General features: G+C 49.3%; 1 protein-coding gene across 1 annotated transcript; it reads right to left on the bottom strand.

Annotated features, from left to right (window-relative positions):
* Positions 1-1,168: 1,168 nt before the first annotated feature.
* Positions 1,169-27,464, bottom strand: PRRT1B (proline rich transmembrane protein 1B). Its single transcript, XM_040225732.1, has 4 exons — positions 27,353-27,464; positions 3,521-3,984; positions 2,688-2,831; positions 1,169-1,318 (listed from the first exon to the last, which is right to left on the bottom strand). The coding sequence occupies exons 1-4, from the start codon at positions 27,462-27,464 to the stop codon at positions 1,169-1,171; spliced, it is 870 nt and encodes a 289-aa protein (XP_040081666.1).

Here is a 27,464-nt window from a genome sequence, read left to right as displayed (position 1 = left end):
AGAAATGAGAACTGCAGGATCTCGGGCCCTACTTACGGAATGAGGATCCGCACTTTAACAAGGATCCCAGGTGTTTCCTACAGACTTTCGGGCTAGCGGCACACTGGTCTACGTGATTTCTATTTTGATTTTACTTAAAAGAGTTTAGTGACAGGAGTCGCTATCCCGTTTCCTCCCCCTCTTTCGTGACGATCGTGTATTTTAGGGTTTGAGAGCCTTAATCTGGGCCAGCCCCGCGGCCTGGACCACGAGGCCACCTCTCAAGCTCCACGCAGCATCCTGCCTCTCTTCTGCATCCACATCTCCTGGGCTCCGGGAGCATCCCAAGGGTCAAGACGGGAAGTGCTCCTGCTTCAGCTCCCGGTCCTGGCGGGTGCCAGGGCGGTGACCGGCACCCAGTGGGCGCTCAGAGAGCCCCCTGGAGCTGTCCACCTTCGTGACTCTGCCGAGGTCCCCTCCTCTTCTCCGTGTGGGTGGACGTCCCCGCTCTCCTGTCACCTTTGGCCAGGAAAGACCCGACAGAAATTCCCACCCTGCTCCAGCCCATGTGCACGAGTCAGACACCACGGCAGCGTGGGCAGAGAACAGCAACCCGGAGGGACAGGAGGGGGAACCCCAGAGCCCCTGAAGGGACCAAGGCCAGCAACGCCCCCGAAGCAGCCACGAGACCCTCCGCCCGGCGTGTTGCTGTGCGTCCACTGACCGGCCACCATGGCCTGGGCTTTGGGGCGAGGGGTCAGCAGGAGAGAGAGAGGCTGCCTCCCGGGTGGGGCAGGAGCGACCCAGGAGAGGGGAGGCTGCTCCTCTCAGCTCCCACAGGGAGGGCGAGAGCCGGGCAGCTAGGCCCTGCAGGCACGGGCGGCCGGAGGTGGCAACGTCCTTGCCAGCGACTCTGAGGAGAGGAGGGCGCTGGTCCTTCAGGGTCAGGAGAAGGCCTGGGCATGGAGGCGCTGGCCCCCGTCCCCCAGCTGGAGCCACCGGGGCACTGGGGGCCCCTCAGGCCAGGATGCCGAGGCCCGGCCACAGGGGTGCCGTGGACTGCAGAGCCCACTGTCTTCCGGCCCCCTGCCCGGGTCCCCTCTAGGTGACAGGTGGCCGCCGGCGGGAATTCAAGTCCGCAGAAGGAGCCTGGCCAAGGACCCAGAGTCCCCAGGGGAGCCAGCAGCCCTTAAGGCAGGTAGAGCGCAACCACCACGTAGATAACCCAGCTGGTGGACACGAAGACCCCGAAGAGCAGGCTGAAGAGCACCAGCGAGCGGGCCTTGCGAGAGGCCTCCTGAGCCTGGGCCAGGTCCCCCCGGGCCAGGGCCGCGCGGGTCTGCAACGAGACCGGAGGAGCAGTGAGTGCACCCAGACCCCGTGCTCCCTCCCGGCAACACCCCGGAGCCCGCCCGGCCCCAGCGCACAGACTGGACAGCTGACCCTGCGAGGCAGTCGGGGGCTGGTCAGGGGCTTGTCCAGGCCACGGCTCACACGGGAGCAGCAGCGATCGAGGCGGTGGCGGCCAGCTCCCGGGCACTGGCCGCAGGCCTGACCCACATCCGCACTCCAGGCCCCTCCCTCACCATCCGCACAACAACCCCAAGTTCGAGAACATCGTTGGCCCCTTTGAAGATGAGTAAACAAAGGCTCAGAGAGGTTAAGTGACCCACCCCAGGGCCCCGCAGCTGGTGGCGGAGCCAGAACTGACAAGCAGGCAGCAGCCTGCAGAATCGCACCTCTGAGGGGCCCGGTCCTCACTCAGCCCCCCTGCCTCGGTCCCGTCTTGCTTACAACAGGGGAGCCTGACCTCTGGGGGACATCAGGGCTCTCATCCGGTCAGCCTTGAACAGAAGCCCCAGGGCCTTCCTACTATTAGGACAGCCTCATGCCGAGTCCCCAGGGCCGAGCCAAGGTCAGGAATGGCGGGAGGGAGGAAGAAGAAAGGGTGTAATCGAGATGGCAGGTGGGTGGATGGTGGATGGACAGACAGGCGGATGGCTGAGTGGACAGACAGGTGCGTTAACAGATGAACGGGGTGTGTGGATGAATAGATGGAGACTAGACAGATGGTGGATGGAAAGGTGGGTAGCGGGTGGACGGAGAGATGGGTAGCTGGGAAGGACAGAGGTGGGTGGGTAGAATAAACGAGCAGATGGACAGACTACACACAAGCCCTGCCGCTGCCCTGGTGGCTCTGTGGTATAGGATCCGCCTTCCAACGCAGGAGACGTGGGTTCAATCCCGGATCTGGGAAGATCCCGCATGCCGTGGAGCAAGCAGGCCCACGTGCCACAACTACTGGCCTGTGCTCTAGAGCCGGGGAACCACAACTAGTGAGCCCCCGGCTGCACCTACTGAAGACCGCGCTCCGTAACGAGAGGAGCCCCCGCTCCCTGCAACTCGGCGAAGTCCAAGCAACAGCAAAGACCCACCAGAGCCCAAATTAAATAAAATTACTTTTTAAAAAGTCTAAGTTGAAACACAAGCCCCACGGGATGGGCAGCCCCCTGGACCTGAATCATTCACACCGCCAGTGTGAACTGTTTCGGTGGAATCTTCTAGAACAGATCTTGAGTGGTAAGGGGCAGAGACAGCAGAGGGGGCGGCCAGGATCCCAGACAACTGGGCACTGATCTCCCCATTCTGCCAGCCTTCTCGGGGTGGGGGGGACACTGGGGACCTGGGCACCCCCCACGCCCTCCTACCTCGTGGGAGTAGACGATGGCGATGAGCCCGGTGAGCAGACAGCAGAAGAGGGTCACCAGCACAGACTCCATCATGTAGTCCTTGGGCAGGGGCCTGTGTTCTGCTGGGGCCGGGGCTGGCACACCTGCCACGGGGCTGTTGTACTGCAGGGGAAGAGGCCATGGCATGGTAAGAGAGCGGGCCGTAGCCTCCAGACACCAGGATGAGGACGTGGTCAGCGACAGCCATGGAGCTGTCACTCCAGCCACCTCCCAGCCTCACCCAGCCAGGCTGCAGGCCGTCCGGGGAGCAAGGCCTCATTCCTGCCCGCTCAGCACCCCGACCTGTCACGCAGCCCCCTGGAATCCTCCAGGTTCTGCCCCTACAGATCGTTCAGTCCAGGCTGCAGCCACCAGGGTCTCCATGTCCTCCTCTGTTCTGCACTGAGGCGGGGAGAGGAGGGGGAGACCTCAAAGCTCTCCTCCACAGGCAGCCAGGGTTTTTCTAAAAATCTATATCAACTCATCCCCTACCAAAGGCCCTGGGGTCCCTCACAATGGAACCCCCACCTCTTCCTATCTGCTCCTCAATAAGTTGGACCAACCACCCTCACTCCCAGGATGCACCAGCCTTGGCCACCCTGCAACGCCTGTGCTGGGCTCTCCTCCTCGCCTCTCCCTGAACACTCCATTCTGCAGAACCCAGCTCAAATGACCCCCGGCTCCTGCGAGGCCGCCCAGTCTCGCCCACTCCCTAGGCGGAGGAAGCCCCTTTCTGCTGCGCCCCCAGGGCACAGCTGTGTCCTCTGCAAGGGTCGCTGGGGGGAGACGGTGGTCCCCACGGGCTGACTCACCACCGGGAAGGTCGCGAAGAGCGGCTGCGCAGCAGGCGCGGGGAAGAGTGGTGCGGGCGGCGGGTACAGGGCCGGGGCGGCCGGCGCGGGCGGGAAGAGCACCGGCGGTGAGAAGGGCGGCGGGTAGAGCAGGTGCGCGGCCTTGGGGTCCGGCGGCGCGTAGGGCGGGGGCTCGCCCACGAAGCCGATGTTGGGGACCCCACCGGCTGCCGCCTTGGGCATCTGCAGGGCCTCGCCCGCGGCCACAGCCTGGGCCTGGGCTGGGGGCGCCGCGGAGGCCTCGGCCAGGGACTCGCCCGGGGGTCCCTCTGGCGCCGCGGCGTCCCCTCCGTCTGCGGTGGCCGCTTCCTCGCTGGGCGCTCGATCCTCCTCCAGGAGCTGCGGGCGGCGCGGGAGCTGCGGGAGCCCAGGGCGTGCAGGGTCCTCAGGGACCGCGGGGCCGCCGCCCCCTTTCGCATCCGCTCCTAGGAAGAAATGGAAGAGGCAGGGAGCCCCCAAAAGGCTGCAGGGCCAGGAGGGAGTCCTCCTCACAGACCTCAGAACACAGCCCCTCCGAGGAGACAGTCACAGTGACCGTGCCGACCTTGACCCGCCCTGAACCCTGCACTCAGGCCTCCCCAAGCCTGCACCCTTGAAGCTCTATCCAGAGTGCAACAAGGGGACGCGAAAACCAGGGCTCAGAGAGGGGACGTGCCTTCCTGGCGGCCACACAGCCAGTACAGATGGCCAGCGGGATGGAAGGCAGGCCGGGCCCGCCTTGATTGCACCTGCGGGGACATGGTCCTGCCCCCAGGGCCCTGATGCCCCAGCAGAGGGATCCAAGGCAGATGCTTCAGCGCAGGGCAGCCCCCTCATAGGCTGAGACACCGTCCAATGGGAGCTGGTCTGCAAGGATGGGCTGAGCCAATCAGATTCTCCGCTCTGGAGTCACTGGACCCTGGCTACCCGAGGACCAGGGAGAGCCAGGAGGTCATTAAGGGCCAAGAGCCTGCTGAGGCGGAGAAGAAACAGAGACGTGAACGGGGTGGGGGAGGGAACGGAGCAGCCAAGCAGCAGTGGGTGGAGAGGAGCCCACCCAGCAGCCTGAAGGGGGCTTTCAGCTGCCTTCCAGGCCTGGCCCTGACCTCCAGCATCCACTCAATAAACTGCGGGCACCCCGGCAGGTCCCAACAAGTCCTAAAGGTCCCCCCTGCACCCCCTGAGAGTGTCCTGACCAGCTGAGCCCCTCCAGGCCTCTGGTCCTGGAGGAACAGGCTGGAAGGGGGGGCTGGGGCAGGACCCCCCCACCCCCGGTCTGGACCTGGGTGGGCATCCCAGGGTGTGGCTTTGAAGTTCATTTCCTGAGTGTCCTTAGGGGTTATAGAAGGCAGAGAGAAAAAGAAAACAGACATAACTGCACAGCCCCGCTGAGGGTGGGGGATCCTTGCTGAAACCCTCCTCCCACCCCTAGCCTCGCCCCCATCCCTCCCACTCCCACCGCACATACAGCAGGTGGGTGAAATCAGAAGTCAGGTTTCCCTAGGGGAGGGATCCCAACGACAGGAGTACTGAGCCCCTGAGAGCTCCCACCCACCTCCTCCCAGCAGCCAGGGTCTCACTCACGCCTTCTCCTGAGACCCACGCAGGTGCTCCTGCTTCCATACCACACGGCCACCCGGGCCGCGCCTCCTGTTTCTCTATCCCCTTCAGGCTGGACTTGGCCACGTGACTTGCTTTGGCCAACGGAACATTAATAAACATCTTGCAAACACTGCCTTTAAAAACCTGCATCTTTCAACATTACCAGGGGCTGGGAGGGATGAGAAGTTCGGGTATCAGTGGGGACAGTTCCATCTGGGAGGATGACAGCGTTCTGGAGGGAGGTGATAATGATGGCTGCACAATAACGTGATGCACTGAATGCCCCTGAACTGTACACATATAAATGGTTCAGACGGTAAACCTTACACATTTTACCAGTTTTAAAAAGCCTCTCTCTCCTGCTAGACAAAATACAAAAGAAGACCCTGAAAGTGGACAAAAGTAGGCAGACTACGGAGTGCAGTCAAAACACAGAAGTGACTATAAAGGGGTGAACTGCCTGTTTTCCCCTCTCATTTCCTTCGAAGCTCAAAGCTCCAGCCCCAGAACCACATGACCGGGCAGCTAAAACTCCATGATAAACTCTGTCGTTCTGGCCAGAGGAACCAGGAGAGGGCCCCCTGCAGAAGGGAGAGGGTAGGGAAATCCTAGAGAAGTACCTTCAGAGGGGTTGTGAGCCCCCTAGTTCTGTGTGTGAACTGGGGTGACCAATGTGTATCAGCTTGCCCAGGACGTCCTTGGGTTTACTCCTGGGAATCTCACAACCAGGAATGGTCAGTCATTAGAACGGGTCCACACCAGCCCTAGACGCGCCCTCAAGATGCATGTGTACGGGACAGATCCAGACCTGCATAGGGAAGACCTTAACACCTGGGCCAGAAAAACAGCCAGAAAACAATGAACAAAATCACAAATTAGTGCACACCTAGCAATTACTTTAAATAGACTAGCTTTTCCAAAAGACATGGAGTGGCTGAATGGATAAAGGGACAAGATATTCTGTCTATAAGAGACTCACTGCAGATGTGAGTCTGCAGACCACACACAGACCAAAAAAGAACAGAAAAACATTCAATGCAAAAGGAAACCTAACAGCCTGAGGCAGCTATGCTTATGCAACAGAGAGAGACTGAAACAAAGACTGCAATAAGGAACAAAAAAGGTATTACAAAATGAGAAGGGCTCAAATCCAACAAGAAGATATAACATTTGTGAATATATATCACACAACATCAGTTCAGTTCAGTTCAGTCGCTCAGTTATGTCCGACTCTTTGCGACCCCATGAATCACAGCACGCCAGGCCTCCCTGTCCATCACCGGAGTTCACTCAGACTCACGTCCATCGAGTCAGTGATGCCATCTAACCATCTCATCCTCTGTCATCTCCTTCTCCTCCTGCCCCCAATTCTTCCCAGCATCAGAGTCTTTTCCAATGAGTTAACTCTTCGCATGAGGTGGCCAAACTACTAGAGTTTCAGCTTTAGCATCAGTCCTTCCAAAGAAATCCCAGGACTGATCTCCTTCAGAATGGACTGGTTGGATCTCCTTGCAGTCCAAGGGACTCTCAAGAGTCTTCTCCAACACCACAGTTCAAAAACATCAATTCTTCCGTGCTCAGCTTTCTTCACAGTCCAGCTCTCACATCCATACATGACCACAGGAAAAACCATAGTCTTGACTAGACAGACCTTTGTTGGCAAAGTAATGTCTCTGCTTTTCAATATGCTGTCTAGGTTGGTCATAACTTTCTTTCCAAGGAGTAAGCATCTTTTAATTTCATGGCTGCAATCACCATCTGCAGTGATTTTGGAGCCCCCCAAAATAAAGTCTGACACTGTTTCCACTGTCTCCATCTATTTCCCATGAAGTGATGGGACCAGATGCCATGATCTTCGTTTTCTGAATGTTGAGCTTTAAGCCAACTTTTTCACTCTCCTCTTTCACTTTCATCAAGAGGCTTTTTAGTTCCTCTTCACTTTCTGCCATAAGGGTGGTGTCATCTGCATATCTGCGGTTACTGATATTTCTCCCGACAATCCTGATTCCAGCTTGTGCTTCTTCCAGCCCAGCGTTTCTCATGATGTACTCTGCATAAAAGTAAAATAAGCAGGGTGACAATATACAGCCCTGATGCACTCCCTTTCCTGTTTGGAACCAGTCTGTTGTTCCACGTCCAGTTCTAACCATTGCTTCCTGACCTGCATATAGGTTTCTCAAGAGATAGGTCAGGTGGTCAGGTATTCCCATCTCTTTCAGAATTTTCCACTGTTTATTGTGATCCACACAGTCAAAGGCTTTGGCATAGTCAATAAAGCAGAAATAGATGTTTTTCTGGAACTCTCTTGCTTTTTCCATGATCCAGTGGATGCTGGCAATTTGATCTCTGGTTCCTCTGCCTTTCCTAAAACCAGCTTGAACATCTGGAAGTTCACGGTTCACGTATTGCTGAAGCCTGGCTTGGAGAATTTTGAGCATTACTTTACTAGCATGTGAGATGAGTGCAATTGTGCAGTAGTTTGAGCATTCTTTGGCATTGCCTTTTGTTGGGATTGGAATGAAAACTGACCTCTTCCAGTCCTGTGGCCACTGCTGAGTTTTCCAAATTTGCTGGCATATTGAGTGCAGCACTTTCACAGCATCATCTTTCTGAATTTGAAATAGCTCCACTGGAATTCCATCACCTCCACTAGCTTTGTTCATAGTAATGCTTTCTAAGGCCCACTTGACTTCACATTCCAAGATATCTGACTCTAGGTGAGTGATCACACCATCGTGATTATCTGGGTCATGAAGATCTTTTTTGTACAGTTCTTCTGTGTATTCTTGCCACCTCTTCTTAACATCTTCTGCTTCTGTTAGGTCCATACCATTTCTGTCCTTTATCGAGCCCATCTTTGCATGAAATGGTCCCTTGGTATCTCTAATTTTCTTGAACAGATCTCTAGTCTTTCCCATTCTGTTGTTAGGAAGGCTTTCTTATCTCTTCTTTCTATTCTTTGGAACTCTGCATTCAGATGCTTATAACTTTCCTTTTCTCCTTTGCTTTTCACGTCTCTTCTTTTCACAGCTATTTGTAAGTCCTCCCCAGACAGCCATTTTGCTTATTTGCATTTCTCTTCCATGGGGATGGTCTTGATCACTGTCTCCTGTAGGATGTCACGAACCTCATTCCATAGTTCATCAGGCACTCTATCTATCAGATCTAGGCCCTTAAATCCATTTCTCACTTCCACTGTATAATCATAAGGGATTTGATTTAGGTTATACCTGAATGGTCTAGTGGTTTTCCCTACTTTCTTCAATTTAAGTCTGAACTTGGCAATAAGGAGTTCATGATCTGAGCCACACTCAGCTCCTGGTCTTGTTTTTGCTGACTGTATAGAGCTTCTCCATCTTTGGCTGCAAAGAATAGAATCAGTCTAACCTCGGTGTTGACCATGTGGTGATGTCCATGTGTAGAGTGCTGTGTTGTTGGAGGGTGTTTGCTATGATCAGTGTGTTCTCTTGGCAAAAAACTCTATTAGCCTTTGCCCTGCTTCATTCTGTGCTCCAAGGCCAAATTTACCCGTTACTCCAGGTATCTCTTGATTTCCTACTTTTGCATTCCAGTCCCCTATGATAAAAAGGACATCTTTTTTGGGTGTTAGAAAATCTTGTAGGTCTTCCTAGAACTGTTCCACTTCAGCTTCTTCAGTGTTACTGGTTGGGGCATAGACTTGGATTACTGTGATATTGAATGGTTTGCCTTGGAAACGAACAGAGATCATTCTGTTGTTTTTGAGATTGCATCCAAGTACTGCATTTTGGACTCTTTTGTTGACCATGATGGCTACTCCATTTCTTCTGAGGGATTCCTGCCCGCAGTAGTAGATATAATGGTCATCTGAGTTAAATTCACCCATTCTAGTCCATTTGAGTTCACTGATTCCTAGAATGTCGACGTTCACTCTTGCTATCTCCTGTTTGACCACTTTCAATTTGCCCTGAACACAACATAGGAGTGCCTAAGTATAAAAGCAAATAATAACAGACCTAAAGAAAGAATTGATAGCAATACAATAATATCAACACCTTTGATATCCACCTTACATCAATGGATAAATCACCCAGATTTAAAAAAAAAATAAGGAAACAGCAACCTTAAAGGACACATTAGACCAGATAAACTCAAACACATATATACAGAATATATATCCCAAATAAACAGAATACATATTCTTATCAAGTGTATGTGGAACATCCTTCAGGATAGTTCATGCTGCTGCCGCCAAGTCGCTTCAGTCGTGTCCGACTCTGGGCGACCCCATAGACAGCAGCCCATCAGGCTCTCCTGTCCCTGGGATTCTCCAGGCAAGAACATTGGAGTGTGTTGCCATTTCCTTCTCCAATGCAGGAAAGTGAAAAGTGAAAGTGAAGTCGCTCAGTCACGCCTGATTCTTAGCAACCCCATGGACTGCAGCCTACCAGGCTCCTCCGCCCATGGGATTTTCCAGGCAAGAGCACTGGAGTGGTTTGCCGTTGCCTAGTAGGCTACAAAGTAAGCCTTTCTAAACTTTAGAAGATTGAAATCACATCAAGCACCTTTGCCAACAAGAAATCAATTATGGGAAGAAAACTGGAAAATTCACAGAGATTAAACAACATGCTGTTGAGCAACCAATGGGTCAAAGAAGAAATCAAAAGAAAAAATTGTTTTAAAAATACCTTCAGACAAATGAAAATGGATAGAACAGACCAAAACTTAAGCTGCAGCAAAGCTCATAAAAATAAATGCCTATACAACATCAGAAATCTCATAAATATTCTACATTTACACCTCAAGGAATGGGAACAAATGAAGCCCAAGGCTAGTAGAAGTTAGGGAATAACAAAGATCAGAATAGAAGCAGAGACTAAAAATAGAAAATATTAATAAAACGAAAAGCTGCTTCTTTGAAAAGATGAACCAAATGGACAAATATTTAGCTAGACTAAGGAAAAAAGAAGATTCAAACAAAATTAAAAATGAAAGAGGACACGTTTACCACCAATACCACAGAAATACAGTGGCTCCTGACAGACTACTATGAACAATTACATGCCAACAAATCTGAGAACCTAGAAGCCAAATTAAATTCCTAGACACACAGCACACCACCCTGAATCATGAAGGAAAAAAAACCTGAGCAGACGGATGACTAAACCAAGGAGAATCAGTAATCAAAACCCTTGCAACAAATACGACTCTAAGACCAGACGGCTACCAAACACCCAAAGAATTCATACCAACCCTCAAACTATATGAAAACTAAGAGAGGAGAAAATATTTCCAAACTCATTTTATGAAGCCAACATTACCTTGATACCAAAATCAGAAAAGGATGCCACAAGAAAAATGCAAACCAGTGCCCCCGATAAACGCAGATGTAAAAATCCTCAACAAGGAAATATTAAACAAGATTCAACAACGCATTCTGCCCACTACACCACACCCATAAATGAACACAATACCCCAAATTTAACTCAAAATGGATTAAAGACTTGAATGTAAGACCTGAAACCATAACATTCCCCAAAGAAAACATAGGCAGTAAGCGTCTTGATATTAGTCTTGACAATGACTTTCTTTTTAGATTTGAAGCCAAGTGAGTGAAGTCACTCAGTCATGTCCGACTCTTTGTGACCCCATGGACTATAGCCTATCAGACTCCTCTGTCCATGGGATTTTCCAGGCAAGAATCCTGGAGTGGGTTCCCATTTTCTTCTCCAGGAGATCTTCCTGACCCAGGGATTGAACGTGGGTCTCCCGCATTGTAGGCAGACGCTTTACCATCTGAGCCACCAGGGAAGTCCCCTTGAAGCCAAAAGCAAAGGCAACTAAAGCCACAACACACAAGTTGGAACAACATCAAACAAGTTTCTGCACATCAGGGAAAACCATCAACAAAATGAACTGGCAACCTACTGAATAGGAGAAAATATTAGCAAATCATATATTTTATATGGGTTGATATCCAAAGTATATTTTTAAAAACTCATATAATTCAATAGCAAAAAATAAACCTACAATTAAAAATCGGGCAGAAGATCTGAGCAGACATTTTCCAAAGACATACAGAGGGCCAAAAAGGTACCTTGAAAAGATGCTCAGTCAGGGAAATGCAAATCGAAACCACAATGTGCTATCACCTCACACCTGTTAGAATGGCTGTCATCAGAAAGCAAAGAAAGAACAAGTGTTGGTGAAGAGGTAGAGAAAAGAAAAGCCGTGTGCACACGCTATTGGTGGGAGTGTAAACTGGTGTGACCACTATGGAAAACAGTATAGAGGGTCCTGAAAAACATTACAAATAGAACTACTGTAAAAAAAAAAAGTTAGTCACGCAGTCGTGTCCGACTCTTTGTGACCCCATGGACTGTAGCCCCCCAGGCTCCCCTGTCCATGGGATTCTCCAGGCCGGAATCCTGGAGTGGGTAGCCTTTCTCTTCTCCAGGGGATCTTCGCAACCCAGGGATCAAACCCAGGTCTCCCACATTGCAGGCAGACTCTGTACTGACTGAGGCACCAGGGAAGCCAAGAACTACGGTATGACTCAGCAATTCCAACCTGGGTCTTTAAAGGAAAAAAAAATCCACTAACTCAAAAAGCTATATGCACTCACCATGTTCACTGCAGCATTATTTTCAGTAGTTAAGACAAGCTAAGTGTCCACTGATGGATGAACAGAGAAAGAAAATGATGTGTGTGTGTGTGTGTGTGTGTGTGTGTGTGTGTGTAAACATATTAACAAAAATCTTGCCTTGAAATATGTTACACACACTTACAATATTATTCAGCCACTAAAAAAGAATGAAATCTTCAGTTCAGTTCAGTGGCTCAATCGTGTCTGACTCTTTGTGACCCCATGAATCGCAGCACGCCAGGCCTCCCCGTCCATCACCACTCCCGGAGTTCACTCAGACTCACGTCCATCGAGTCGGTGATGCCATCCAGCCATCTCAGCCTCTGTCGTCCCCTTCTCCTCCTGCCCCTACTCCCTCCCAGCATCAGAGTCTTTTCCAGTGAGTCAGCTCTTCGCATGAGGCGGCCAGAGTCCTGGAGCTTCCATGTGCAATAATGTGGGTGGACCTTGAGAGTATTATGTCAAGTGAAATCAGTCAGAGAAAGAGAAACAGTGCACGACCTCACTCACCCGTGGAATCAGAAAAAACAAACCCGAGTTCACGGATACAGAGAATAGATCGGTGGTGGTCTGAAATGGGGATGGGGTGGGCAAAATCAGTGGAGGGGTCAAAAGGTATAAACTCAGTTATAAAACAAGTCAGTCCTGGAGATGTAGTGTATAGCATGGTGAATCTCTAATAATACTGTAAAGGAGAAAGGGAAAGATATACACAACGGAATGCAGGGTTCCAGAGAATAGCAGGGAGAGATAAGAAAGCCTTCTTAAGTGAACAATGCAAAGAAATAGAGGAAAACAACAGAATGGGAAAGACTAGAGATCTTTGCAAGGAAATTGGAGATGCCAAGGGAACGTTTCATACAAAGATGGGCTCAATAGAGGACAGAAATGGCAAGGATCTAACAGAAGCAGAAGAGATAAAGAAGAGGTGGCAAGAATACACAGAAGAACTATACAAAAAACATCTTCATGACCCAGATAACCACCATGGTGTGGCCACTCACCTACAGCCAGACATCCACTCACCTACAGCCAGACATCCTGGAATGCAAAGTCAAGTGGGCCTCAGAAGCTTTAGTGAGGGTGATGAAATTCCAGCTGAGCTATTTCAAATCATAAAAGATGATGCTGTTAAAGAGCTGCACTCAATATGCCAGCAAATTTGGAACTCAGCAATAGCCACAAGACTGCAAACAGTCAGTTTTCATTCCAACCCCAAAGAAGGGCAATGCCAAAGAATATTCAAACTACCACACAATTGAGCGCATTTCACATCTAGCAAGGTAATGCTCAAAATCCTTCAAACTAGGCTTCAACAGTACATGAACCGAGAACTTCCAGATGTATAATCTGGATTTAGAAAAGGCAGAGGAACCAGAGATCAAATTGTCAACATCCACTCGATCATAGAGAAAGCAAGGGAATTCCAGAAAAACATCTACTTCTGCTTCATTGACTAGGCTAAAGCCTTTGACTGTGTGGATCACAATAAACTGTGGGAAATTCTTAAAGCAATGGGAATACCAGACCACCTTACCTGCTTCCTGAGAAACCTGTATGCAGGTCAAGAAGCAACAGTTGGAACCATACATGGTATAATAGACTGGTTCAAAATTGGGAAAGGTGTATGTCAAGGCTATATACTGTCACCCTGCTAATTTAACTTATATGCAGAGTATATCATGGGAAATGCCAGGCAGGATGAAGCACAAGCTGGAATCAAGATTGCCGGGAGAAATATCAACAACCTCAGATATGCAGATGATATCACCCTTATGGCTAAAAGCAAAGAACTAAAGAGCCTCTTGAGGAGGGTGAAAGAAAAGAGTGGAAAAGCTGGCTTAAAACTCTACATTCAAAAAACTAAGATCATGCCATCCAGTCCCATCAGTTCATGGCAAATAGATGAGGAAAAAACGGAAACAGTGACAGACTTTATTTTCTTGGGCTTCAAAATCACAGTGGATGGTGACTGCAGCTGTGAAATTAAAAGACATCAATCCTTGGAAAAGAAGCTATGACAAACTTAGCATATTAAAAAGCAGAGATGTTGCTTTGCCCACAAAGGTCTGTATAGTCAAAGCTATGGTGTTTCCAGTAGTCATGTATGAATGTGAGAGCTGGACCATAACGAAGGCAGAGCACCAAAGAATTGATGCTTTCGAAATATGATGCTGGAGAAGACTCTTGAGAATCCCTTGGATAGCAAGGAGATCAAACCAGTCAATCCTAAAGGAAATCAACCCTGAATATTCGTTGAAAGGACTGATGCTCAAGCTGAAATGCCAATACTTTGGCCACCTGATACAAAGAGCTGTCTCTTTCATTGGAAAAGACCCTGATGCTGGAAAAGATTGAGGGCAGAAGGAGAAAGGGGCAACAGAGAATGAGACACTTGAATGGCATCAGGGACTCAATGGACCCGAGTTTTAGCAAACTCCGGGAGACAGTGAAGGACAGGGAAGCCTGGGGTACTGCAGTCCATGGGATCACAGTCAGACATGACTTAGCAACTGAACCAACAACATATTTGAAAGTAACTAGGGGACTGATTCTTAAAAGTTCTCATCACAAGAAAACAACTTTCTTCGTACAGTGATCATTATACAGTGTATACAGATACTGAATCATTACATTGTACGCCTGATACTACTGTAATGTAATGTCAATCGGACCTCAAAAAAAAAAAAAAAAAAAACAGGAAACTGGACCAATATTGGAAATGCTACTCATAGAAGGTACATCAACTAGTGATCTGAAACTATCTAGGTTGAGTGCTTCATAAACTTTCCAGGGCATAACAGGACTTAGGATTTATTGTTGTCCAGTCGCTAAGTCGTGTCTGACTCTTTGCAACCCCGTGGACTGCAACACTCCAGGCTTCCCTGTCCTTCACCATCTCCCAGAGTTTGCTCAAACTCATGTCCACTGAGTCGGTGACACCCTCCAACCATCTCACCCTCTGTTGTCAATCCTTCCCAGATTGAAGGGTCTCTCCCAATGAGTCGGCTCTTCCCATCAGGTGACCAAAGTATTGGAGCTTCAGCATCAGTTCTTCCAATGAATACTCAGGGTTGATTTCCTTTAGGACTGAGAATTTATACAACATAATATATGCGATGTGCAGGACCCAACCCAAAAATCATTCGCCATTCAAAGAATGAGGCAAATGTGACCAGTCCTCAAGGGAAAAGACAATCAACATATGTCTACCCAAGATGTTGAAACTATCAGAGAAAGCAACTGTTATAACAGACTCCATGAGCAGAGACAAACACACTTGAAAAAAGTTCTCAATAAAGAATTAGAAAGTTTGACATGGATTTTTAAAAAAGGCACAAGAAATTTTCAACACATCTGAATTTTAATTCACTGATGTCAATATTAAAATGGAGGTGACGGGGAAAAAAATAGTGAGTTTGAAGAAGCATCAATCTGACAAAGAGAGATTAAGGAAAAAGAGAATAGAGCTTCAGGGGCTGATGGTAACAGGAAAAGGTCTTAACTCCATGTCAAGTCCCAGGACAGATTTTGGGAAAAATACATTTGCAGTAATAATGGCTAATTACCTACACGACACGTGATAAAAAGACAAATTCATAAAACTCTAAATGTCCACAACAGGCACTTCATGGGAGAAAGCTCCCTAGACACAGCATCATAAAACTTCTCGGGGATCTCCCTGGATGCCTAGTGGTTAGGGCTCTGAGCTTCCACTACAGGAGCCGCGGGTTTGATCCCTGGCCAGGGAACTAAAGACCCCCGAATGCCACACAGCACAGCCAAAACAGCAGCAACAAATTCTCAAAACCAAAAGATTTAACATCAAAGCCTGGAAAACTGGCGGCGAAAAATGACCCATTACATTATATACAGGGGAACAACAATTTGAATTCCACAGATAGTCAAGAGACAGCTGAGGATCAACATGTTAAACAGCTGATGGAAAAAGCCTGCAACCCAGAAATCAACATCGAAAGGAAATGTCCTTCAGGATCGAGGCACGTCCTCTTCTATTGCTGTACAGCAAATTACCATAAACGCAGTGGCATACAACGCCCATCCACCTCACAGCCGTGATGATGACTGCATTTGTAAAAACAAAAACCCAGAGGCGGGGATGTAGAGAAACTGGAACCCCTGTGCGCGGTTAGTGGGAATGTAAGACGGTGCAGCCGCTGTGGAAAACACATCAATTCCTCAAAAAAGTACACATTTCCAGAGAATGCCCTGGTGGTCCAGTCGTTGGGACTTGGCCTTTTTCACTGCTGTGACCCTGGTCCAATCCCTGGTTGGGAAACTAAGATCCCACAAGCCGTGCAATGCAACCAAAAAGTAAATAAGTAATTTCCACAGGAGCCAATAATTCCACTTCCAGGGACACACCCGGAACTGAGAGCAGGGGAGAGATGTTTATGTACCCACGTTCACAGCAGCACCGGTCACAAGACTGGAAGGCGGAGCCCAAGGGTCTATCGACCGATGAATGGGCAAAGTGCGGCTTATCCCCACAATGGAGCGTCACTCAGCCTTTAAAAGGAAGGAAATTCTGACAACATGGAAGAGACTTAAGGACATTATTCTAAGTAAAATAAGCCAGTCACAAAAAGACTCCACTGTCTGAGGTCCTTCAGTCCAGTTCAATTGCTCAGTCATGTCTGACTCTTTGCGACCCCATGAATTGTAGCACGCCAGGCCTCCCCGTCCATCACCAACTCCCGGAGTTCACTCAGACTCACGTCCATCGAGTCCGTGATGCCATCCAGCCATCTCATCCTCTGTCGTCCCCTTCTCCTCCTGCCCTCAATCCCTCCCAGCATCAGAGTCTTTTCCAATGAGTCAACTCTTCGCATGAGGTGGCCAAAGTACTGGAGTTTCAGCTTTAGCATCAGTCCTTCCAAAGAACACCCAGGACTGATCTCCTTCAGAATGGACTGGTTGGATCTCCTTGCAGTCCAAGGGACTCTCAAGAGAGTCTTCTCCAACACCACAGTTCAAAAGCATCAATTCTTCCGCGCTCAGCTTTCTTCACAGTCCAACTCTCACATCCATACATGACCACTGGAAAAACCATAGCCTTGATTAGACAGACTTTTGTTGGCAAAGTAATGTCTCTGCTTTTGAATATGCTATCTAGGTTGGTCATAACCTTCTTTCCAAGGAGTAAGCGTCTTTTAATTTCCTGGTTGCAGTCACTATCTGCAGTGATTTTGGAGCCCCAGAAAATAAAGTCTGACACTGTTTCTCCATCTATTTCCCATGAAGTGATGGGACCAGATGCCATGATCTTCGTTTTCTGACCAGACTCAGAAAGGGGGATGGTGGTTACCAGGAGCCGGGGAAGAGGGGAAAGGAGGAGCGTTACTGTTTAATGGGGACAGAGTTTCAGTTTGGAAAGATGAAAGAAAATACGATGGTGGATGGTGGTAATGGTTACAGAATAATGTCAAGGCATTCAGTACCACTGAACTGTACACTGAAAACCTGTTAAGATGGTACATTTTATGATATGTGCATTTTACAGCTTTTTTAAATGGGGAAAAACTACCAAACACTCATGTCCTGGCTCACAGTCTGTAGGTCAGAAGTGCAGGCTGACTCAACTCAGGGTCTTCATCAAGGTGTTAAGTGGAATGGGCCTGGAAGGAAGAATCTACCTCCAAGTTCATTCCGGTTGTTGGCAAATTCTAGCTCCGCGGCTCTGAGGCTCTGTTCCTGGAGGCTGCTCGCCACCCTTCCCAGACAACCATCTCGATCTTTGAAGCCAGGAATGCACATCAGAGCCTTCTCATGCTTCAGAACTCACTATCTTCCCTTCTGCTTCCAGGTAGAGAGAGATCTCTGCGTTTAAGGGATTTGATTGGGTCAGACGTGTAAGGTTGGACCCCGGGGGCCATGATGGGCCGCCCCTCCTATCCCTCCCGCCGGCCAAAAAGTCCCTAAGGCAGGATCCTCCCGGATCCCGGGGACCAATGACAGCACACTTCGCCGGTTGCCATGACGAGCCGCTCCCTCCTCTCCCCCGCCGGCGGGGGAAGTCCCTAACGGAGGGAGCCTCCCGGATCCCGGGGACCAATGACAGCACGCTCCGCCAGCTAAAGCCGCCCCGCCCCAGCGGCATAGAGAAACCTATCAGCTCGCGAGGCCGCAACCTATCCAAACCCCCTTCCGCCAACCCAGCCATCCCTCGCAGCGTGCAGCGTGCGTATATAAACAAACTTCCAACACGGCCCAGGCGCGCGGATTTCCTCGACCTGCCCCCGTTCGGTCCGGGAGCCCCGCCTGGGAGCGCTATGCCATTAAAGCCTGTTAGACATTTTTTGGTGTACCTGGTCGTCTTTTACCTAACAAGACCCATCCAGAAAAATCTGTATTTTAAGATCAACTAACTTGGGACTTTAATTCCATCTGCAAAAATCCCTTCACAGCAGTATCTATACTCACATTTGGCAGAATAACTAGGGAAGGGAAACATGCGCACCACCTTTAGAGTTCTGCCTACCGCAAGTAAGGCATTCTCAGATGGAAGAAAACTCAGAGGATTCCTTATGAGAGACCTTCCGTAACAGAGAGGTTAAAAAAAGTTCTTTGGGTTGAAAAGAAAGAATACCAGAGGTGAACTTGAACTTGAGAAATAAAGGAAGAACTATAGGCATATAATAATTGGGGTGAATATAAAATATAATTTTTTCCTCTAATGTATGACTGTTGAAAGCTAAAATTATAACATATTATGATGAGTTTGCAATGTGTACACATGAAAACTATAACACTTATTAAAGTTATAAAGTCTTCCCTGGTGGCTCAGATGATAAAGCATCTGCCTACACTGCGGGAGACCCAGGTTCGATCCCTGGGTTGGGAAGATCCTCTGGAGAAGGAAATGGCAAACTACTCCAGTACTCTTGCCTGGAAAAGTTATAAAAGCTTAACGCATGGGGATGAAGGTAAAGATATCTATAAATTTACAAAGCTTCTACACCTTACTGAAAGTGATACAATACTAATTCTAAGGAGACTGTAAGAAGTTAGGTATGTATTTTAATCCTTAGACCTGAGACAGGCTTAGAACCTGGGACCCTTTGCTTCAATGCTTGCACCTGCACATACCTCTCTTCCAACAACAAAATACAAAGAGTCCATATGGGACTAAAAATAACTGCATGCATGTGCAGTTAGAGCAAATTCTGGACAAAAAGATACAAAGAGGTTAAAAACAAACAAACAACCCAACTGCCAGTTTTGAAGAGCCTGGGGAGCAGGGTTGGGAGCAGAAGCATGGTCCTGTGCACGCCTTCTGCACACACGACCACCTAAGGAGTGGGCAAGCCACCTGAGCCACTCCTCCAGCCGGACCCCTGCGCACCCCTACCCTCACCCCATATAAGGAACCAGCTTGCTCCACCTCTTCAGCAAGTAATCAAGCAAGGGAACCTGTTACTTGCTCTCACTCCCCCACCCCCGCCACAGCAAGGCCCTCAATAAAGCCTCCCCTGAGTTTTGCATCTGACCTCTGATCAATTTCACTGACGAAGGAGGCCAAGAACCCTGGTTGGAACAGCACAACCACTAAAAAAATAACCAGAAACTATGCAGCAAAAACACCAAGAGATAAATTAAAATGGAATACTAAAAAAAATTCAAATACATACCCAACAAAGCTGGGAAGTGGGCACAGCACAGGAGTGAAGGGGGTAGAAACCAGAGGAACTCAACAGAGACAACAAAGTGAAAACGATAAAACTAGCCTTAAATATCATATCGATGGGCTTCCCTGGTGGCTCAGAAGGTAAAGACTGCCTGCGATGCAGGAGACCTGAGTTAGATCCCTGGGTCAGGAAGATCCCCTGGAGAAGGGAATGGCAACCCACGCCAGTATTTTGGCCTGGAGAATTCCATGGACAGAGGAGCCTAGGGGGCTACAGTCTACGGGGTCTCAAAGATTGGGCACAATCGAGGAACTAACACACATCATATCAAAAATTTAAAAACATATCAATAATTACAATAAATGCTGATCTCAACTTTCCAATTAAAAATCAGAGATTGACATAACAAATAAAAACCAAGACCCACAAGCAAGTGACAATAGACAACAGAATACACAGAAGTGATAAATGGGAAAGATAGGCCGTACAAACTAAGCAAAAAAGGCTGCAACGGGCTCTTTTGATCAGATTAAACAGACCAAGAATACCACCAGATGGCTCTCTGGTGGTCCCGTGGTTAGGACTTGGTGTTTTCACCGCCATGGGCCTGGGTTCAATCCCTGGTTGGGGAGCTAAAATCTCACAAGCTGCAAGGTGTGGCCAAAACAAACAAAGAAAAAACGTATTACCAGCAATAAAGAGAAACACTAATAAAAAAAGGAATAATTTACCAGGAGGACATTAACAATTATAAATGGACATCTACCTAATAGCAGAGCTCCAATTTACACGAAACAGAAGTTGGTAGAGTTAGAGAGAAACACGCAAGAGGCACAGTTATAGAAGACGTTAATACCTTCATCCACCAGTTGACAGAACCAGACAAACCATCAGTAAGCACGCGGACCATCCGAACAACACCGTAAAGCATCTTGATCCAGCAGATGTTTATAGAGTACTGTAATTGCTGATACCGTCCTTCTCAAGAACACAACGTGTATTTACCAAGACAGACCACGTACTGGGCCATAAAGCAAATCAATGTTAAAGGAACTGAAATCATCCCAAGTGCACTCACTGACCACAGAAGAATTAGAAACCAATGCTAATGAAGTATCCAGGAAAACATCAACTATCTGAAAATTAAATAATACACCTTAAAGAATTCATGGACCAAAAATACAGTCACGAGGCACACGGAAAAGTGATTCTGAACGGGGTGACCGCAAACAAAGAACACATCAAGGCGTGAGATGCAGAGATGTCCCTGGGCGTCCAGTGGTTAAGAATCCACCCTGCAGTGCGGCGGATACAGACTCCATCCCTGGTGGGGGAAACTAAGATCCCACACGCCACAGCTAGAAAGTCCGTGTGCCACAGCGCAAGACCCCGCAGGCCCCAACCAAGACCACACACAGCCAATACATTCTTTAAAAGACATCACTAAGAACTACAATACTTTGGCCACCTGATGCAAAGAGCTGACTCATTTGAAAAGACCCTGACGCTGGGAAAGATTGAAGGCAGGAGAAGAAGTGGACAACAGAGGATGAGATGGTTGGATGGCGTCACCGACTCACTGGACATGAGTTTGAACAAACTCTCGGAGTTGGTGACGGACAGGGAGGCCTGGCGTGCTGCAGTCCATGGGGTCACAAAGAGTCGGACAACTGAGCGACTGAACTGAAGAATTACAAAGGCAAGTCACTGAGTGGAAGAAAATTTAATACATCTATCAGACAAAGGGTTGTATCAACACTGTATAAAGAACTCAAACTCAATAATAAGGCAAATATCCCGATAAGAAAGTGGACAAAATACTTGTAAACACTTTCAAGCAGACATTCAAATGCCCGATAAGCACATAAAAAGATGCTCCATGTCCTTAGTCATCAGAAATGACGTCAAAATTAGAAGTGCCGGCTTTCCCTGGTGGCTCACTGGTTAAGAATGCGGGAGACAAAGGTTGAATCCCTGATCTGGGAAGATCCCAAATGCCATGGAGCAACAAAGCTACAACTACTGAGTCTGCGCTTCCGAGCCTGGGAGCTGCAACCGCTGAGCCCAAGAGCCGCAGATACTGAAATCCAAGCGCCCTGGAGCCTGAAGCCACCGCGATGAGCAGCCCGCACGCCACGGCTAGAGAGGAGCCTCCGCTCGTCGCAACTAGGGGAAAGCTCCCGCAGCAACGAAGACCCAGCACAGCCAAATGAGTAAAATTATTTTAAAAATTAGAAATGCCAATTAAAGCCACGAGCTATCACCACCCATTAGGACAGCTAAAATTAAAAAAACAGAACCAACCAACTTGACCTTAGCAAGCCGTAGCAAATATGTAGAACAATGGAAACTTTCAAACACTGCAAACAGCAAAAGAAAACAGTAACAACCACTTTGGGAAATAGTTCGACAATTTCTTAAAAAGTTAAACGTACATATGCCATTAAGATTCAGCTACTCCACTCCTAGGTATTTACAAGAGAAATACAAACAATGTATGGCCACACAAATGTTTACAGAAAACTGTTTGCAATAGACCCAAACTGGAAACAAGCAAGAGCCCACAACCGATGAATGGATAAAGCAATTATGCCGTGTCCATATGCTGGACTGTGTCTGCAGGAGGCACGCTCTGTGACCCCTAATCCCCAAAACATAATTCTCTCCCCTTGAGTGTCCATCACACTGAGTGACTTAAAAATACATATATACATATACATACACTGATTTATCTGATGCATTGGGTCACAGTTGCCTCATGGATGTTCTTTTGTTGTGGCTCACAAACTCCGAGGCACACTGGCTCCAGAGCACGCAGGCTCAGTAGCTGCACGTGAGATCTTAGTTCTCCCACCAGGGATCAAACCCGTGTCTCCCACATTGCAAGGCAGGCTCTTAACCACTGGACCATCACGGAAGTTTCCGAATGCATGCTCAGTCCCTTCAGTCGTGTCCGACTCTTTTTGATCCCATGGACTGTAGCCCACAGGTTCCTCTGTCCATGGGGATTCTCCAGGCAGGAATCCTGGAGCGGGCTGCCATTTCCTTCTCCAGGGATCTTCCTGACCCAGGGACAGAACCCACCCTCTCTTCCATCCCATCTCCTGCAGCGGCAGGTGGGTTCTCCACCACTAGCGCCACCTGGGAAGCCCCTGCATGACTTCCAGTGAAGAGATAAGGCAGCAGGAATGCGGCTGCTTCTGAGATTAGGTTTAAGAAGTTCCTGCCTTCTTGCCAGTCGCTGTGTGTCTCTGGTGACTCCAGAGGAGCCGATGGGAGAGGCCCTCGTGACATGGCAGGATGCTGAGGCCCTCGTCCAACAGCCAGCCACCCCTGAGGCGCCAAAACCTGAGGACAGCCAGGTCAGTGAGTGTGCAGGCAGCCCATCAGCCTCTGCTGAGTCTTGGGGTGACTGTGTTCTAGCTGATGACTTAACTACAACCTCAGGAGACACTCAAGACACAGGCACCCCACCCAGCCACCCTAGACTGCATGGTAATAAGTATGGGTTCTTAAAAATGTGGCTTCTTTAAGTCTGGGGACTTCCCTGGTGGCACAGTGGATAGGGATCCACCTGCCAATGCACTGGACACGGGTTCAATCCCTTGTCGGGGAAGATCCCACGTGCCGCCCGTGCACCGTAACTGCTGAGCCAGTCTGTGCTCTAGAGCCCGGGGGCCACAGCTATTAGAACCCACACACCCTAGAGCCGCTGCTCTGCCACAGAAGGCACTGCAGTGAGAAGCCTGTGCACCGCGATGGAGAGCAGCCCTTGCTCTCTGCAACTAGGGAAAAGCCCTCCTAGCAAGACGACCCCATGCAGCCAAAAAATAAACAAACGCAAAAATAAAATTACATTTAAAAAAACAAACACCCAAGTGTTGAGAGTACAGATCTTCCTCGACTCACAATGGGGTTTGTATCCTGATAAACCCATCAAAAGTTGAAAATATTGTTAAGTCAAAAATGCATTTAGGGAAATTCCCCGGTGGTCCAGTGATTCAGATTCTGCACTTTCACTCCCAAGGACATGGGTTCTATCCCTGGTCGAGGAACTAAAATCCCACAAGCCATGCAGTTGGGGGGAAAAAAAATGTATTTAGTACACTGACCTCCAGAACATCATAGTCTTAGACCAGCCCGCTTTAAATCTGCTCAGAACACTTACAACAGCCGACAGTTGGGCAAAACTGTCCAACACGAAGCCTATTTGACCATCAAGCACGTGAGCACCTCCTGCCACTTACTGAACGCTGGATAGAAAAATAGAATGGCTGAGTGGGTACAGAATGCTGCAATGTACCCTCGTGGTTCAGTGGGTGACGGGGCGCCACGGCCCTGCCACCGCCCAGCGTTGTGACGGAGGAGCAGAGTGCAAGCTGCCAGGGCGGCGGCGACCGGAACTCAAACCGCAAAGTCCGGTTCTACCAGATGCACATCAGCTTCACACGACCGCCAAGTCGGAAACCAGACCATTGAACCATCTGTAATTTGTAGCTGGGGACCACCTGTAATTTGTTTAACTGTTACAATTCCTCAGCAGTAAAAAGGAATGAACTCTGGATGTGCACAGAAGCCCACGTGGATGGATCGCTAAATCATTAAGCCACAGACAGGCAGCCAGCTGAAGAGTGTCCAGGCTCTATGATCCCATGTATATAAAATCCTAGAATAATGTGCCATTGAGATGGACAGAAAGCCACCTGTAGCTGCAGGAAGGGATTACCGGGGCACAAGGAAACGTTTGGGGGTAAAGACTATTATTTGGGGACTTCCTTTATGGTCTAGTGGTTAAGACTCTGAATTCCCAATGCAGAGGGTGCCAGTTCGATCGCTGGTCAGGGAACTAGACCCCCACATGCCACAGTGAAGACTTGGCACAGTTAAATAAATAAAAAAATATTTTTTAAAAAAGAAGATTGCTATTTTGATGTACTGACTGCTGAAGAGATGCACAATATGTCAAAACTGATCAAAACACACACTTTAAATAGCGGCAGCTTGGTGTACTTCAACTATACTCCAAATAAAGTGATGACCTTCTTTAAAGAAAAAAACATGCTTTTGAACACTTGCACACTGGGGCTTGCTCTCTCTCACCGCTGAGAATCCTTCTGCCACCCACTGGACTGGCCCCAAGGAGGAGAATGGGGGCACCCACAGGCAATGCCTTGCCAGTCCCCAGACCACTCAGCCCCAGGGAGCCAGCCCCACATTTCAGACCCACACGATCCTGACAACACGTGCCTGGTGTATTAGACCACTAAGTTCTGAGCTGGTTCTGCAACAAAAGCCAACTGATCACTGATACAGAAGGTTTCCTCTGGGAGCAGGAAGAACCGGGACGGGGGCAGGAGAGTGGGGAGCAGGCAGAGGCTGAATAAAGGGAGAGGCCGCAGTGGCTGGGCCAGAAGGGAGGCCGAGCGCCAGATGGATACAGACAAGTGGGGGGACTGGCGGGTGCGGTGGGGTGCACCCAGCCCAACCGCATCCAGAGGGGAGGAGGGGAAATGAGCGGGCAAGAGCGACAGGGTGAACTACATACGCTTTTCCCTCCTCCCTCAGTGCCCAGGGCAGAGCTGGGCTGGTGGGTATGGGATGAGGGTCTTTTTTTTTTTTTTTTCCTCCCAACGGTGCCACTCAACTTACAGGATTTCAGTTCCCCGGCCAGGGATTAAACCCAGGCCCCAGCCGTGAAAATGCTGAGTCCTAACCACTGGACCGTCAGGGAGGTCCCTGGGATGAGGGACTGGGTCACAACCAGGAGCTCGGGCTCAGCGGCCAGACTGCGTGGGCTGCTTCCCCTCCCAGCGCCTCCTCGGTTTCCTCGTCCTTAAAATGGGGACACCACCACCTCTCGGGGTTATCGTGGGAATGAGAAGAGTGTGTGGCTGTACAGTGCTTGGACCCTCAGCTAAGACGGGCTCCGTGATCTGAGGTTAGGAAGCGGCTGGAAGAAACTGGAAGGGTGTTCTGGCCAGTCTGGGGAAATGAAAACCATTGAGAAATGAGGTCACACAACGTTAGCAACAGAGAAGGCAATGGCACCCCACTCCAGTACTCTTGCCTGGAAAATCCCATGGATGGAGGAGCCTGGTAGGCTGCAGTCCATGGGGTCGCTAAGAGTCGGACACAACTGAATGACTTGACTTTCACGTTTCACTTTCATGCATTGGAGAAGGAGATGGCAACCCACTCCAGTGTTCTTGCCTGGAGAATCCCAGGGACGGGGGAGCCTGGTGGGCTGCCATCCATGGGGTTGCACAGAGTCGGACACGACTGAAGTGACTTAGCAGTAGCAACGTTAGCAAGACCTGTGACTTCTAAGCTTGACCCAGAGAGCTGGGCTCTTCCAGAAGGATCTGGGGGTGCGGGGAGGCGCTTCAAGGTTGTTGATCTATTGGAGGGCTGGGCTGGCCTAAATATTCCTGGGGGAGGCACCAGGGCAGCTACCAACCTCACCCACCCAGTCAAGGGCTGGAGGTTTTAAAGGCAACAACAACAAAAGGACCACTGTGGGGAAGACGAGAAGCTGCCTTCGCTATCTATGCCAGAGGGGTCACTGGCTGGCTGACTCACGAAGCTCTCAGCCAAAATCCACCTCCCCTGGTACACAAAGCCCCCAAATCACCCTCTGAATAGCAACCAGGTGGAGGCACCCAGCCAGCCAGCCATTCAGTCCCACACATTGTCATTGGGTAACTCCAACAGACTAGTGTTCTAGGCTCAGAAATACAATTCAGGATGGATGGAGAGATGATCACACTCAGTGGGTAAGTCAGACAGAGACAAATATCACATATCAGTTAGTTACATGTGGAATCTAAGAGATGATACAATGGACTTATTTACAAAAACAGACAACAAACAGAAATGGACTCACAGACTTAGAAAACAAACCTACGGTTCCCAAAGGGGAATTGGGAGGGAGGGATAAATTAGGAGTTTGGGATTAACATTCAAACTACTAATATATAGAACAGATAAACAACAAGGACCTATAGTACAGGGAACTAAAGTCAGTATCTTGTAGTAACCTATAATGGAAAAGAATCTGAAAAAGAGCGGATATATACCTGAATCACGCCTGAAACTAACACAACACGGGAAATCGACCATACTTCAGAAAAAATACAATTCTGTGCAACAAATCCTACCAAAATACCATCATTTCAGCAAGGTTAGGTGCCTGTAAGGCTGCTAAGTGGATGAAGCTTTGCCACGAAGATGTTCAAGTGAGCAGCTACTGTTTTAAAGCATTTATCAGGTGCCAGGCCCTGAGAATAATCATGTCTGCAGTGACCCTGAGCCAGGGTGACCCAGGGGTTAAGAATCTGCCTTGCAATGCAGGGCTTGCGTGTTCAATCCCTGGTCAGGGAACTAGATCCCGCATGCCACCGCGGGGCAACTAACTGAGCCTGCCACCACAACCAGAGAGAGCTGGCACCCCACAACTAGAAAGGCGAAGGACCCCCTCCTCCCCCAGCCACAGCAAGAGAGCCCAGGCGCCTGCCAGAAAAAGCCCCAGCCCAAGGAAGACCCAGCGCAGCCAAAAAATTCTTTTAAAGTTGAGTGTCTCAGTTATCTTTAAAAACAAAAAATAACAAAACACAGAGCCAACTTTGTCATCTGTGCGAATTTAAGAGATTTAAATTCCCCATCCTCCCTTCCATCACGTGTAAATGGGGACAAGCACAGTAAAAGGATCGTTTAAAGATAACACTAGTGGACACACGGCCAGGCTCTGTTTTGAGAGCCTCCTACAGGAGTGTCCCAGGGGAGCCCCAGGTGGGCCTTATTCACTGAGGTTCACAGCTGTAACCTGAACCTCCCCACCCACCCCCCAATTCGGGCACCGAGCGCCCCGCGGAGACGCCAACCCCTGCCCCAGTTATCATAACAAAAACCGCAGCTGTCCCGGGCGGCCTGGACAAATACCTGGCCCGATGGCGCGGAGATAGGGCCGCAGAGTAAATACATTTGCTGGCGGGGCTGCTGCGCTGCGGCCTCGGGTTCTCGAGTTCTTGACACCCGAGCCTCGCCGGGACAT

This window comes from Oryx dammah, unplaced genomic scaffold, assembly GCF_014754425.2.
Source record: "Oryx dammah isolate SB20612 unplaced genomic scaffold, SCBI_Odam_1.1 HiC_scaffold_25, whole genome shotgun sequence".
Taxonomy (NCBI): domain Eukaryota; kingdom Metazoa; phylum Chordata; class Mammalia; order Artiodactyla; family Bovidae; genus Oryx; species Oryx dammah.
This window is presented reverse-complemented; position numbering and strand designations above follow the sequence as displayed.